The 16,755-nt window shown below is 41.5% G+C and overlaps 1 protein-coding gene across 6 annotated transcripts in view; it reads left to right on the top strand.

Annotated features, from left to right (window-relative positions):
- Positions 1-16,755, top strand: part of SATB1 (SATB homeobox 1) — a 195,454-nt gene that overhangs the window by 150,278 nt on the left and 28,421 nt on the right. For all 6 annotated transcript variants that reach the window (XM_040432952.1, XM_040432955.1, XM_040432954.1 and 3 more), the window contains one exon: positions 9,070-9,225. In XM_040432952.1, the coding sequence (XP_040288886.1) occupies positions 9,070-9,225 (156 nt within the window). The remainder of the gene's footprint in view (positions 1-9,069; positions 9,226-16,755) is intronic.

The following is a 16,755-nucleotide window of genomic DNA, read 5'->3' as shown; positions in this document are numbered from 1 at the left end:
TTTAATGGGTGAGCAGCAATCTTATTTGCTGTACCTGTGGCTGGCTACACACGACCCAATTCCAGAGTGTGTATTATGGATGTATGCCGCTGCGGTTTAATGACCCGAATTAATTGTGTCATAGATTAAGGGGTGGGCGATATGGCCTAAAATCTATATTGTGATATAATTTTAAGCATGTGCGATATGCGATATATATCGCAATATATTCTATATTTCGGGGGGGGGGGGGGGTTAAACTTTTTTTTTTTTTTTTTTTACTTTATTTAATAACTATTAGCCTCCTTAGGGGCTAGAACCCTTGTCCTATTCACCCTAATAGAGCTCTATCAGGGTGAATAGGACTTCACACTCTCCCTGCTGCCCTGTGCATAGTGCACACAGCAGCAGGGAGCGGACCATGGCAGCCAGGGCTTGAGTAGCGTCCTGGCTGCCATGGTAACCGATCGGAGCCCCAAGATTACACTGCTGGGGCTCCGATCAGAAACTGCCACCCTGGGGCCACTGCCACCAATGATTTAATCGTGTGGAGGGGGGGGCCCACAATTAATATAATACTTAGAAGAGAGGGAGTAGAAGGGAGGGGCTGTGGCCACTGCGCCACTAATGAATATAGTTAATATGCATGAATACATGCAGGCTACGTTTGTATTTAGGCATATTAATTATATTCATTGGTGGCGCAGTGGCCACAGTCCCTCCCCTCCTCCTCCTCTCTGTTCTCATTGGTGGCACAGTGGCCACAGTCCCTCCTCCTCCTACTCTCTGTTCTCATTGGTGGCAGAGTGGCCACAGTTCCTCCCCTCCTCCTCTGTTCTGATTGGTGGTCAGCGGCAGCCGCACACAGTGGGGAGGGAGGGACTCCATCCTACTCCACTGTGCCGTCTCAGGAGAACATGGTGCGTGCCGAGAGCGGCTCATGCCATGTTCTACCTCAATATGGCGATATAAATGAAATCTCTATCATTGCCCAAATTTATATAGTTTATATCGCATATCGTCTATATCGTCCACCCCTACATAGATTCCTATGATGCAGTGAGTTCTCATTATGGAACCGGTGGAAAGGCCAGAACACACATCAGACACTGCTTAAGGTGACACTTCTGTCAGAAAGGGGTATTTTTGTTGACTCAATATTGTTTTTGTAATGTTTTTCTTTTTCGGCAGTGCTATACCATTGAACATTTTATACAAAATATTGTTCTCCTGTAGCCGTCAGCAGAGAGAAATAAATCCCATTGTTATTTTACTGCTGCCGTGGGGGGAAATATATTATCTGTTAGTATAATAGTAGATTGTAGAATTTGGATAACAAAGACACTGCTCTATTCATCTTTTGAAAGGTCTAGATAAAAATGCCCACAGAAGAACATTGCACTTATCAGTGTTAGGCTACTTTCACACTCGCGTTTGGTGCGGATCTGTCATGGATCTGCACAAACGCATCCGTTCAGATAATACAACCCCATGCATCTGTTCAGAACGGATCCGTTTGTATTATCTTTAACATTGCCAAAACGAATCCGTCTTGACCACCATTGAAAGTCAATGGGGGACGGATCCATTTTCTATTGTGCCATATTGTGTCAGTGAAAACGGATCCGTTTGACTCAGTTTCGTCAGACGGATACCAAAACGCTGCACGCAGCCTTTTGGTGTCCGCCTCAAAAGCGGAATGGAGGCAGAATGGAGCCAAACTGATGCATTCTGAGCGGATCCTTATCCATTCAGAATGCATGGACCGCTAGTGAGAGCCCTGAACGGATTTCACAAATGGAAAGCCAAAACGCCAGTGTGAAAGTAGCCTTACGTATGATGCTCTAATTTAGTCACTCACCCCTGGTCCGAGTAAATGGTCTGACTGAGAGAGTCAAGAGAGACAGTTTGCTGTGCTAAAAGTCCAAACAACTGAGGAGGTTAAAGAGCAGGAAGGAAATACATGGAGTGACTAAAAAAAAATTATATTCAGAAAACCATCCACCCATTTTTGTCAAAAATTAAATAAATAAATGTTCATACAAAATTCAATATAGGCTGTTAATATGTGCTAAAAAAAGGCATTTTGATAGTAGTGTCGCTTTAAGTGGAGTGAAACTCTACTCTACATAGGTGTATTACTCTTCTTTCATGAGGATGAAGGGGTGGCTTTAATAGATAGAACAAAGTTTGTGGTTTATGGGTCATTCTCACAGATACATTGCCAGACAACAGATTCTCGTGTCCAAACAGTGTATTTATTTTATCACCAGCACACACAAAATAATACAAATGATCACCTGCCTGTCTAGGCTCTCACTAAACATAAATATTTTCCCTACCTCAGCTAAAGCGCCGTTCACACCCTGTTAGCCAACATGCGGCTTTTCCAGCCTCTCGGGTAGTATCAAGTCCAGTACCTTTAGGGGTAGGGGTCTAGAAGTCCTCCCGACTCTGACCTAGTGACCCTACTTTCCCAGGCGTCACTGCGTTCCCCAAAGTCCAGGCTATCACCTAACCTCGTGGCCCCTCAGCCTCCCCGGCTAAGACCACTCCAAACCTCTGCAGGTCTCTGGTCTCGAATAACACACTGGGAGGTGCTTTATTGCAGCCTGATTAGAGAAGGCCTCACCTGCGATCACCTCAGGTAAAAGGGAATACCCGTGTCGGAAGGGTGTGGACTGGCAGCTCCCTCTACCAAGCCTAACTGCCAGTCCAAGTAAAATCCAGCCCAGAAAATGTTTACAAAACTGTCTCAGCAAACTATGCTTTTGCTGAGACCACCGCCACTTTCTGGATTTTATCTGTCTCACCCATCTGAGGTATTTGTGTTTTTGTCAAGTTAATCGGTGCACTCACTGGCTTGCCCCACACCATTCACATTTATGTCCTAATGGTACATGGCTCTTCCATTAAGTTTTACGGGGATACTTCTGTGCTTTAAAACAAACATACCGAGCGTGGAAAATATTGCTTAGACACTTATATCCAGGTTCAATGTACATAATAAAACCGATGAGTTCATCAAACACAAAAGCATCTTTTCTTGACATACGGCAGGGTTTACAGCTAATGATTACCAAATGTCTTCCAGGAGTAATAAATAACATGGCTCGGCGATGGTGGACAGGAGGAAGCTGCCACGGTTCTGCACTAATGTATTGCAAGAAAGAGAGCAAATTTCCTTATTGAAAGGGAACATAGTGTGCTAATGGCTTAGTCTACTATTAATGGACTTTCGCCTGAAGTCCAGTGAAGGATCCTTTTAGAGATAAGGGGATAAAACGGACTCCAAATCATAAAAAAAAGTCATTCCCAGTAGAACTACCGTGATTCAATAATTAGTGTTGCCTTAGGCTCTACTGAATCATAACGTGGTGCTTCTGTACGTCTCGGCGGCTTAGAGGATTACTAATATCATTTGAAATGTCTAATAATATTACTGATTCTTTGTGCAGCGTTATATTTGCTTTAACAATGATTCAAAATGAGGCAAGATTTGTTTGGTTTAGACATTTGCTGTTGCATATGATAGCTGAGATTTCAGATGATAATCCACTTATTAAGCAATGAGTCAACTGTAAATTATGGATTTGTCGGAACTAATGGAACTTAACATAAGACTTAAAATGACAGTAGGGCTATATAAAAGCCTTTAATAAAATAGAGGTAGAATACTGAGGGGTTAAATTTGTCAACAGCCTTGCAGCGGCTTTTAAGTCAAAATTTGTGCAAAGAAATTTTCACTTTTTATTCCGTTCTTGAACAGTAGACATCGGTTCCTGAGAGAAGACATGACCTCTAACTTTCAGGCCCCATTCACACAACCGTGTTTTGGTCTGATTTGCATTTGTGCGTTGGATACGTACCCATTCGTTTCAATGGGTTTGCAAAAAATGCGGGCAACACTCCGTGTGCTGTTCGCATCCGTATGCCAGTTCCGTAGCCCCGCAAAAAGGATAAAACATGTCCTATTCTGTCCTATTCTTCCCATTTTGTGGACAAGGATATTCATTGTTACAATGGATCCTCAAAAAAAAAAACACATGCAACACAGACGTCACGCGGACCACAAAATACATACGATCGTGTGAATGCCCCCTTAGACAGATTTATTAACCACTTCACATCCGCCCATAGGATCTAAACGTTCTATGGGTGGATGTTTATCTCTGAATGGACGTTCTGGAACGTCCATTCAGAGGGAAGGCAGGGACAGTTTCTAGATCGCTGTATACACAGCGCTCAACAAGCACTGTTTATACAGATCAGGAAGCGCTATGCTCTTCCTGTCCCGGCCTGTGGTCATGTGAACACCGGGGCCGGCAGAGTGCAGGAGCTGTTGGGTCTTCCACAGACCTCGATCAGCCATGCACTGAGGCTGTACAGCGCTGTATTCTGCTGTACAGCCTCTCTAGGGGCTATTTCCCTTGTAACTGGAGCTACTATGTCAGCCCCAGTTACAGGAGAAATCAATAGTGGGGGAATAAAAAAAATTAAGTGTTTAAAAAAATTTTTTTTAAAAGGTTTCACATGTATAAAATAAAAAAATTCCCTAATTGAGTAATTACATTTTTTTTTTTTAAATAGAGACATTTTTATAAAATAGACCTTACATAGCCCTTTATAAAATGTCACCTTACATCACAAAAAGTGCAACTCCAAGTGATCAAAAAGGCGTATGTGGTACTAATAAAACAGTCACCTCATCCTGCAAAAAATGAGCCCCTATATAAGAAAATCGCTCAAAAAATAAAAAAATATAGCTCTCAGACATTTTTTTGTTTCAAAAATGCTATTATTGTGTTAAAGTGAAATAAAAAAAAAAAAGTATACATGTTAGGTATCGCCGCGTTCGTAACAACCAGCTCTATAAAAATATCACATGACCTAACCCCTCAGGTGAACATCGTAAAAAAAAAATAATAATTTAAACAGTGCCAAAAAAAGCAATTCTCAGTTTCTGACAGTCCAAAACATGCCATGCTTATCTCTATGATTTGGGATTGATGACTTATCACTTTGAGAACCGGGCCCCAGAAGTGACAGAGGGCACACCATGTATGCACTGCATGCTCTCCATTAATCGCTATGGGAATTGCAAACATAGCTGAGCGAGTGCTTTCGGAAGTTCCATATTGGTGAATTGGTGGCTGCATCTCCATTCACTGCTATGGTACTGCCAGAAATACCCGTTTTCTGAACTTCCATAGCAGTGACCGGACGGTGGCTGCCCATGCACAACTGCTCTCTGTTCTGGAGATAGGAGTGGTTCCCAGCGGTGGCAATATGCCATCAACATCCGAGATTGGAATAGCCCTTTAAGAGGCTTGTCATTTAACACCCTCACAGTTTTGCCCAACCTCTTCTCGAGCTTTGAGAAACGCACCCAACAGTTCAGCCCAAGCAGAGCTCTATCCGCAGGGATGCTTTAACCCCTCATATCTTAGGCTCAAGGCTTTAAAACAAGACCAGAATCACAGCATTAGTTCCTATACATTGAGTGTTTGCCCATCTAATCACCCCTTTTTGCGATTTATCAATGCCATGACCCAGACGTTTACCAGCATCCGGATCAACGTGTCAAGTCACACCAAAGACTTACCGTATATCCCACATATGCAAACATCAAAAAAGTTTCCATTTTACACCATCCCTTCTGTCCATATCCTATCTCTAGCACACAATATGTGGACCGCTTTTCTAGCGATACCTGTTACATGCTGCAGTAATAGCTATAACGATTATCACTAGAGAGGAGTCTAATATATAAGCCTTCACATGATTATATCGTCAGAAAAATAAAAATGCTCTGGGTACAGATTATTTTGTAAAAATAAGTGTTTTTATTATGCAAGTAGTATAACATAATAAAAATTCAGTAACTCATATAGCTAAATAGAAGGGAAAAAAAGCTATCTTCAGCTGTTTGAAGAGGAGGTGGTGCTCCAAGCAGTGCTGCTTCCTCTTCATTACACTGCACTTTGTCTTGGAAGTGCAGTATAATGACGGGTACTCTCTCAATTCACTTGAATGTAGCAAGTACTTGTCATTACACTACACCGCCGCACCACAGACGACACGTAAAGGCCAGGAAGCAGCGCTCCCGTAGAGCACCCCCACTCGTCAAGTTTTTCCAATTTTAATGTGACTGTTAAGGGTTTAGTACATTTGTAGCCATTTTTTATTTTTTTGCATATGAGACTGCAGTCTCAATAAATCTGCCCCTGTGCGTGTATATAGTTAATGTGTTTACACATGTTGGTATATGCAGTTTATCAATAATGTGTAGAAAGAAAAAACAACAAAAGAAGTGAATAAATGGTAACATATCTAAAGCCAATTTCTGTAAACAACTGCCGGAGAGTCTCACAAAATATCTAGCCTGTCTGTTCTCTCTCGTTTGCATGTTTTTGCTGCCAAGTGTCTTAAAGAACTACAAAAGATTCATCAATTGCTTTAAAATTATTCCATTCTTTTGATGTGCGTCCAACAACAGGTATCACAATCTGCATTGAGACTGATAATACAGAGAACTGTGGAAACGATTATTGATGCGTTCATGCACACCTTAACATACGTGTCTGTCAGAGGAAAGTAGATGGGGCTTAAAACTTTTACTTGCAAATGTTTGACGCAAATCCTTTTTGAGCCTGAGAAGTCGCTGCGAGAATAATGTAGAATAATATTTCTACTCGTCATTTCCATTGGACTTCTTCACCCGCATGCTTTAGCAGTATTAAGCTATTTAATATGGGGATGGTGCATTATGTAGGGGATGTAGGAGAAGTAACGTCAAGTTCCTTCGTCGCCATGCAAAATCTGTAACAAAGGCTCCCACTTATGGCATTTTTCTTAGGCTGGTTTCTCATCACCATTTAGTTTTCCATTCTCCTGATCCATATGAATAGACAGGGAAAAAAAAACTTTGCGGAGGACTTTTTTTCCCGCCTAATATATCGTATTTCAGATGTAAATGGCTAAAACTGGTGCAAAATGTGCATAACTGATGCTTAAAATACAGGATCCATTTAATGTTTATTTTTCTGTTCTTCTGATAGAGAAGAGAGGTCATTGGCTTCTCTAACGCATCGCTCAAGCGCGAGTGTTACCTCTCACCTTTCCCCTTTTATCTGCACCCCCTTAACTACATTAATGGTAGAGCAGTGGTGGCGAAATATGAAATAGCCAACCACAGAATGCAGGCTGCCATGAATAACTGCTCTGTATTCTGTTGATGTTGCCTGCATGTCAGTGATCATCCTTAATTATGAAAAGTCCTTGATATACATTTTTTTTTTTCATTTTTGCCTCCCTGCAATTCAGCATCCATAACTTTTTATTTTTTCATGGATGTGGCTGTCTGAGGCCTTGTTTAATGTTGGATAAATGTTATTTTTTGGCATTGTTTTGGGGTACATAAACTTATATGAAATTTATATGATTTATTTATGATATTTTTGGTGGTATTCTTTTATTTATTTTTTTACACCATTCATGTTTCACACTAAGCACCCTGATAAATGAATTTTTCAGGTTATTATGGTCACATGAATTCCTAATATGTGTAGTTTATTTTTATTTTTTTATTTAATATGTGCAGTAAAATGTATTTTATACAAAAAAATTATCGTTTTTTATTTCAGATTTATAATGTATTAGCATACTCCTGTGTGCTAATACATTATGCTCTATGACATAGGCTGCGGCAACACTAATGTGTCATTGTGTGTCATTTTGCCTGGGAAATTTTAAAGGGGTTGTGCGAGAATGGGGGGCTTTTTGGCAACCCCCCCCCCCATTCTGCGAGACCTGCAAAGGGAAGCTTACTTAACTGCTTCACGGCGTCGACTGCCCGCTCCATCTTCTCCCGACCTGCAATGCTCCTCGGGGCTCTAGCAATGTCAACATTCAGTTTGACATTACTGCAGCCAATCACAGGCCGCATCGATTTCGGGCTCCCCTTACGACCATGTGACCATTTGTCATGCATCGTAGGCCGGGAGAAGACGAAGTGGGGAGCCGGTGCCAGAAAGCAGGTATCTAATTCTGTAAAAAAAATTAATTGATGTCCTTGTGTGCAAAAGTTATGTCATTTCCTGTTCTAAGTATATTTTTATTATTTGAATGGAAATGCCAACTTGCCTTTATCCACTTACTGCATTTCAGGCGCAAACCATGGGGGTCATTTATTATACTGAAATACACCTGTATTGGGCTTATTTGAGGCTCAGGTGGCAGGGCAACCGCTCAAGCCAGGCCCATTTCGTTTACCATTTTCTACGCCTGTTTTAGGTTAGGTAGCTGTTAGGTTAGGTAGACAGTTAGGAAGCTGTCTTGCATTTAGAACTGCCGCTGGATGCGCCAAAGTTATGGAGAGGCCGGCGGCTCTCCATAACTCCGCCGGATACATGGCCCGTGCAGGACTTTATTAAGACCGGCGTCTGAAGTGCGAATCTTAATAAATATGCCCCCATGTGTCTTGACAAAGTATGCAGTCTGTTCTGAATCTAAATGCAGTAGATGATATGGACAGGTAAAGATATAGGCAAAAAGCTAAAGTAGCAAGGTTAAGCCATGTTAAAGGGGAAAATCTAATAAAAATAAAGACTGTGGAATCTAGGATGCCGCCATTGTGCTTTTATCACAGGCATAAATCATCACGGTTATGTTGCATGCCGCTCAAGATAAGCCAGTCTTTTCAAAGACAGATGGTTAAATTCTTTCACATTAATTGCCGAAAGCTTTCAGTTGTACATTTGCACGGTTCTGTGAAAATATCTGGCTTGTTGCCACGAAACTTGCTCGATGACTTTGCTATTGCTTGTTGTCCTTTGACAATAGAGACTGTATTTTTCAGCTCGTAAGATGTGAAATGCTGGGGAGATTGCAGAACCTTGAATTTGCCATTAATGCCAATAGTATTTGTCCACTTTATTCCCATGCAAAAAATATTTAGGTGGCCGTTAGTTTTTCATTTCTGCCAATGAGAAATAATGTATAAAAACATTCAAAATGTATGTTTTTTATTTATTTATAATTTTTTTTTTTACCTGTGAGTAAATTTCCTCTCCCAAATGTATATTCCAGGTCAAAACAGCAACCATTGCAACCGAGAGAAACGGAAGCCTGGAGAACTGCAGCATGAATATTAATGCTTCCATCTATGATGAGATCCAGCAGGAAATGAAAAGAGCTAAAGTATCCCAAGCGCTATTTGCAAAGGTTGCAGCTTCCAAAAGCCAGGTACATAATATTTATTTGAAGAAAAAATATTATTCTGCTTTCTGCACAGATTTAAAACGTTCACATGTTTGAGAGGTGAATTTAGTGCATTGTACAGAGGATGGTTTCTAAGTGGTATTCACACAGCATTGAATCTACTTGCCACAAAATAAATAAAAACGCATATGTGCTTACAGATTTTTATAAAAACTGGTAAAAAATTATAATATTTTGGAAACTAGGAAGGATTATGCACTCCAGCAAATCGAGCATTACCTTTCTTGAACCTCTTTCAAACTATTTATTCAGCCTTTTTGAAAAAAATCCTTGGATTGTGGCATTTTTTTATTTTTTTACATTTGTAATGTGTTTTTCAAGTCCTATAGAGAAGCCTATGGGAAGCATTAAAAATAAAAACGCCCACAAAGCTCAGAAACGACAACAAAATACCCCAAAATAAAATGCTGTCTATATATTTAGACTTTCTCACTTTATTATTATACTTATTCATAGAATTATTGATGGCATTTTTATTTCGTTACATTTGTAACATGCATTTTTCAAGTCACATAGAGAAGCATATGAGAAAAATACCTGGAAAAAATACCATGCCTAGAGTATGCCATGTTTAAATAAAAAGAAAACATGCATACAAAAAGGTCAAAAATGCCACGCACTGAAAGAGCGGCAAACCTATTGGCACCACCAATGCCATTGGTAGTTGGCATTGTTAGACCGAGATAACTCAGATATTTGAATAGAATAATTAAAGGGTATCTTATAGATTTGTACCTATGACACTGGCTGACTTGTTGCATATGCATTTGGCAGCTGAAGTAATTTGTATTGGTCCCATGTTCATATGTGCCGCACTGCTGAGAAAAATTAAATATATGCAAATGAGCCTCTAGGAGCAATGAGGGCGTTGCCATTACACCTAGAAACTGCTCTCCAGCGGGTGTGACAGTTGCAGAGAGAGCTGAGCCTATAGGTGTAACATGAATGCCCCCGTTGCCCCTAGAGGCTCATTTGCATATATTAAAACTTTTTTCCCCCAGCAATGTGGACACATTGAATGAACATGGGACCAACACAGATGCCTTCAGCTGCAAAGACCACATGCAACAGGTCAGCCAGTTTCATAAGTACAAATCTGCTGACAAATGCCCTTTTAAAGAACACCTTGCAAGAAAACCACCTACGGCTGTATATTCCCAGAACTGCAATGATTGTATGTTTGGAAACATGGTCAATGAAGGGTTAAAGCAGTGGGCATGCTTGGGAACTTTAATTAATAAGAGCTGCTGATTGAAAAGGCTGCCTGTGCAGAATAAGAGTTTTTAAGCAGAACTTTTATTTTTATATAATTGCATTTATGGGTCCCTGATTGATACCATTGCTTAAAAAAGCTTGAAAAACATTTGCGCCAGAGTGTTAGGGTCCATTCACACGTCCGTATGTGTTTTGCGGATCCGCAAATTGCAGATCTGCAGAACACGGACACCAGCAATGTGCATTTTACAGACCGCCCATCGCCGACACTCTCATAGAAAATGCCTTTTCTTCTCTGCAATTGCGGACAAGAATAGGACATGTTCTATTTTTTTGCGGATAGATCATCAGCATCTGATCGGCGTGGGTCTGACACCCGGGACCCCCACCGTTCAGCTGTTTGAGAAGCCAGCGGCGCTCCAGGAGCACCGCGGCCTTCTCACTGTTTACCGCAGGCTCAGTGACGTCACGACTAGTAACAACTGGCCTTGGCGGGGCTAAGCTACATTCAAGTGTTGGACCCCCACCGATCAGATGCTGATGATCTATCCAAAGGATAGATCATCAGTTTAAACAAACTGCAGAACCCCTTTAATTTTAACATTTTGGGCTCAATAAAACATAGTGTCTCTGGAAAAGTTTCAAAATCCTCAAGTACTTTGTGACAATAAAGCTTGACCATACACATTAGAAGTCTGTGTGCCAAACCCACAGATTTAAGCGGGACCAACCAACCATCTAATGTGTGGAAGGCCTCCCGACTCTTCCTCCAACTGTAGATGTGAGGAAGATAAGTTGAATCCCACTTGCCCTATCCTTGTTCTGCAGGAAGCCTGTCGGTGGCTTCCTCCCGTCTTTCTTCTGGGAACACATGCATGTTCAGTTGAGTCAAGCATGTTTATGGATTGATCAGGTGTATAGCCAGCCTAACTCTGCACAGCTATGCCAATATTGACATTGTGTTCAGGGGTGACATCCCATACAGATATCTAAAAGTTCACTGTTTTAGAAGAATCTAAAGGAAATGTACTGTATACCTGTATGAGAGAATTACTGTGCAGTAAGAATCTCTTGCCCTATATCATGTTACGCTGTTTTGTTTCAGCTACTGATATTCTTAGCATTGTATTATTTTTTCTGTATGTTGATGTTTTAGCTTTGTTTGCACATTCAAATCTGATGTTTTTTTCCATACACTGTACACTTTTCATGTGATTTGTTTAGAATGCCCTGGGAGTTGGTGCATCATGTGTATTGTTAAGTGTTGTTACAGGTTCCACTTTGCATTTTGTGATGTATTTTTGGAATAAAGTTTTCAACCTTGTGAATTTTGCAGTTGTCTAATTCAAGAGCAATCTGCAGTATCTATGTATACCCTCTATTTTCTATATTCTTATGAACAAAAGTTGTCCATTATGAAATGATGAAGGTCAATAATTGAAAAACCTGTTCCAACTTGTCAGAAATATTGTGAATTACTGGTATTTCTCGTGCAAAGTTAATTTATTTTAGTAATGCAACTTAAAAGGTGAAACTAACATATGAGATAGACTCATTACATGCAAAGCGAGATATTTCAAGCCTTTATTTGTTATAATTTGGATGATTATGGCTTATAGCTAATGAAACCCCAAAGTCACAATTTTGAGGTACCCTTTGCTCAGGGGGTATGGATTAATTAGCTGACTAGAGTGTGACACTTTGATCCTAGAATATTGAACCTTTTCACAATATTCTAATTTTAAAGAGGACCTTTCACCGATTCTTACCCTATGAACTAACTATACAGACATGTGGAGCGGCGCCCGGGGATCTCACTGCACTTACTATTATCCCCGGGCGCCGCTCCGTTCTCCTGCTATGCCCTCCGGTATCTCTGCTCACTAAGTTATAGTAGGCGGAGATACCAGTCCCTAAGTTATGGTAGGCGGAGTCTGCCCTAGCGCTGGCCAATCGCAGCGCAGAGCTCACAGCCTGGGAGGTTATTTTCTCCCAGGCTGTGAGCTCTGCAATGCGATTGGCCAGCGCTACAGAAGAACAAGGGCAGACTCCGCCTACCATAACTTAGTGAGCGGAGATACCGGAGGGCATAGCAGGAGAACGGAGCGGCGCCCGGGGATAATAGTAAGTGCAGGGAGATCCCCGGGCGCCGCTCCACATGTCTGTATAGTTAGTTCATAGTGTAATAATCGGTGAAAGGTCCTCCTTAAGTTGCATTAATGCAATTCCTTTTAATTTGCATTACTGAAATAAATGGACTTTTGCACGATATTCTAATTTTTCGAGTTTCACCTGTGTATATATATATATATATATATATATATAGTGACACATCTTCATTTGCACCCTTCTCCGTCAGTCTGCTTACACCTCATCCATCATTGAAAGAGATGCCCAAGAAAACCCTGCATATCAGTAGATAACAGAAAGTTTGGTGGCAGTAGGACATTTCTAGATGAATTTTTTACCTGGCTCCTAGATTCTGTCCAGCCCTGCTGAAGAGAGATTTATTTTTGTCCATGTGAACTAAAACTGATATAGAGCACTGTAGTAAAAGGTGTGTGTCATTAAAAGTTACCTACTGTTTAAATAATGTAAAACGTTTTAAAATAATTTTTGGTGATATTTTTCATCCATTTAAAAAACAAAACTTAAAATCCTGCAGTCTTGATTGCCTTCAGGAGAAGTCAGGGCCAGGCATGATGATGTTTTCACTGCCTGGCCTTGTCAATAAAAGTGCAGAGGACCAGGCAGTTTTAGAGAGCAGAGCCTCTAGGTGTAATGGTAACGCCCCCGTTGCTCCTAGAGGCTCATTCGCATATATTAAAACATCCTTTTTCTCAGCAATGTGGGCACATATGAACCTGGGACCAACACAGATGTCTTCAGCTGCCAAGCGCACATACAACAGGTCAGCCAGTTTCACGGGTACAAATCTGCTGACAGATGTCTTTTAAGTACGTTTCCCTACTATGGGTGGGTGGGTGTCCAGGGCAGTTTGACCTGAATGGCTGGCCTCATTCATGGACCTCTAGCTTTTATATCATTACCTCTAAACCAGAGGGCTGGTGATACATGACATATATTGTCTGTTTAAAGTTTAAATACAGTTCTTCTCACTTTGCTTCAACGGAAAGAAAAAAAAGTGTAATCACCAGCTCTTCGATGGCTGTGAGCTATACTATAATTCATCTCTTTTGAGTCTTAAGCCTTTCCCTGCACTATTAGTATGCTCATATATGTTGCAGCCCAGAAATAGGATCTGTATGTGGATGTTTAGTGGTAATCTGTATTTGGATCCTGTGGCTGGACCACAACAATGGCAAGTGCATGTGCAGTCTATGGAATTCCACATATACATCCCGCAGCCGCACCTTGTACAGGCACCCTTTAAAGGGGTTTTCTGATGTTTTTATAGTGATGACCAGTGGGGGTTGGGGGCTCCCTGATGATCAGCTGTTTGAGAAGCCCGCAGCGCTCTTGCAGCTTACCCTAGGCCTGTGATGTCACGTTCAAGTGAATGGGGCTGAGTTGCGATACCAAGCACAGCCTCTATACGATGTACGGCGCTGTGCTTGGTACTCTGTGAGGAGACAGCGGTGTTCACTGAAGCGCCTCGATCTCCACAGACAGCTGATTGGTTTGGGTCCCGGGTGGAAACCCCTTTAAAGGATATGCCACAAATGTCCCATATATGCAACCCATTCCTATCTGCAGAACGGTGCCCTGTTGCTTCCAGCCAGATAATGAAGACGTGGCCTTGCATGCGCATCTCTCTCTATTTACTGCAAAAGCAATGCCAAATATAGCCAAGGCTAGTTTTAGAAATGCTATTGAAGTAAATGGAGAAATCTGCACACCTCTACATTCCCGGTCAATCACAGCTGGATTATTGTTTTTAGAAAGCAGCCGGTAGCAGCGGCCGGTGGATTTTCTAAGGATATGCCATAAAAGCCCTTCTCCCTATTCCCTTTTATCCTCCATATTCGTGGCCACCAGGCACAGCAAGACATCATTGAGGCTGCATGTAGTGGAAGTGTACCAGTAGTGTTCCACTCCATATAGCACTTTAGATAAAGAACTTGGCACTCAGTTAAGTAAGTGCTTGTGAAGACAGTTTATTGAAATACCACTGAATGTGTCCCCCCCTCCCCTTATATGTAACTGACTCCCTTTCCGCCAGTCTTCTATAGCCTACTCTTTTTCCCTCTTCCACACCTCATTTTCACCTTCTTCTACAAATTTTTCCCAACAAAGCTAACCTGATATAGACTGGTCTAGCATATGCCAGAAGAACGTTCTTTTGCCATGCATGGTGGCTTATGAACATGTCGGAGTAGACATTTGGGAAAATTCCCAACATATACCTCCAACATGCCTTAAAAGCATGTTGAACAGAGGTCCCCTTAGAGCAGGGGTGCACAACCTTTTTTGGTCTGTGGGCCGCATTGTCACATCGCTCTATTTCAAGGGGCCGCAAATTAAAAAAATGTTGATCGGCGCTCATCTGCCTATTACACAAGCCAGTGCAAAGTGACTGGGGAGGAGTGATCACTGCCACAGTCGTGCTGCAGATAATCGGACATCTTTCATCCTGATAAAATATGCAAATCAGCCGACAAATGAGCGATTCCTTGTTTATCAACTGATCAGCTGCACGATTATACCGGCCAGATATAAGATATGAGCGCTCCTATGAACACTTGTTCCCAGTAATTGTCCCAAATATCGTGCTGCAGCATAGCCCCTGAAACCGAAGAGTTAGGCTGGGTTCACACCTGAGCGTTTTACAGCGCGTTCCTACGCGCTATAAAACGCTCAACAGGCAAGAACCAATGATCCCCTATGGGCATGGTTCTCATCTGAGCGTTTTACAGCGCGTACGAACGCGCTGCAAAACGCCCTACGCCCCAAGAAGTACAGACACTTCTTTGGGGCGTATGGTCACTCGTTCCCGTACATAGACTTCCGGGAACGCGCGACAATGGGCGTTGCTTGTTGCCGGAGCCGCGTCTGTAAACGCACGATAAAATTGCGCATACAGAGCGCTCCTTTGGTACACTCAGGTGTGAACCCAGCATCATACTTACCTGCTCCCCGCCTCTCTGAACTGCCTCCGCTGTTTACACCTGGCAGTGCATGGACATGGTCATACACCACTCCAGACAATGACTGGCTTAGGCGGTGATGTGGCCACAAGTAGCGTGTCACTGCTGAAGCCAGTCATTGACTGGAGCCGTGCAAGTGACCATGGCCATGCACTGTCAGGTGTAAACAGAGCAGGAACCGGAAGATGGAGGCAGCGGAGGCAGCGCAGAGGACCAGAGCAGAGTGGAGCAAGTAATTATGAATTTTCTATTTCAGAGGCCATGCTGCAGGAACTAGTTAAAAATCATTTTTACCAGAAAAGTGGCGACATTTCCTTCCATCCTGCCTTCTATTTATAAATCAGCGGTTTCCTTCACTGCAGAGGACGGAGCTCACTGGTTATCACATCTCCTGCCAATCCAGTTATAGGCCGTCCTGCAGTAACCAGTAAGCACATTACCTTGCTAGTGGGGAAGGCGCCTATTGGTTAACGCTTGAATGACCAGGCCCGAAAAGGCCTTAATGACCAGACACTTTTTTTGTGATTTAGCGCGCGTGGTGGTTCAAATGGTTGTAACTATCTTATTTGTTGGACTACCAAGATAATTTTTTGCAACAGTTTTTATTTGGGGGAAACTGTACAAAACGTTTTTTAAAAGTATATATTTTTTCAAACTATCCTTATTCTTTAAATATGCAAACTGACGCCAAAATAAATTATTATAATTAGTTCTCTATTTTGTGTATTTTGCTATATAATATGAAAAGTTTCACGTGAATGGGGCGGTAATGGTGACGGTTTTGATTGGTGTGGGTGTCTTTTCTTTTATGTATGAATTTTTATTTTTTTATTTCTGCTACATAATATGTCCCCCAAGAGGTCATAAAAAGACCTTGGGGGACACTGTCACTTTTTTAAATTTTGCACTTTTTCATAAAAAGACTGTGGTGGGACAGTGAACACTCTTTTATTAAGCACTTTTTCCTTTTTTTTTTATTTTTTTTATTTATTTAGTTTTCAAATTTTTTTTAATCATTTTTTTACTTTTTTTAAAATATATTTTTACCACATAATTTGTCGCCAAGAGGTCACTAAAAGACCTTTGGGAGACAATAAGTGAATTTTTTTTTGTACTTTTTCCACTGTAACTGGAGCATCCAAAGGAGCCCCAGTTACAGGGAAACCAGCCT

The sequence above is a fragment of the Bufo bufo genome, chromosome 5 (assembly GCF_905171765.1).
Source record: "Bufo bufo chromosome 5, aBufBuf1.1, whole genome shotgun sequence".
Taxonomy (NCBI): Eukaryota; Metazoa; Chordata; class Amphibia; order Anura; family Bufonidae; genus Bufo; species Bufo bufo.
The sequence above is the reverse complement of the archived record's forward strand: the minus strand, read 5'-3'. Positions and strand labels throughout refer to the sequence as shown.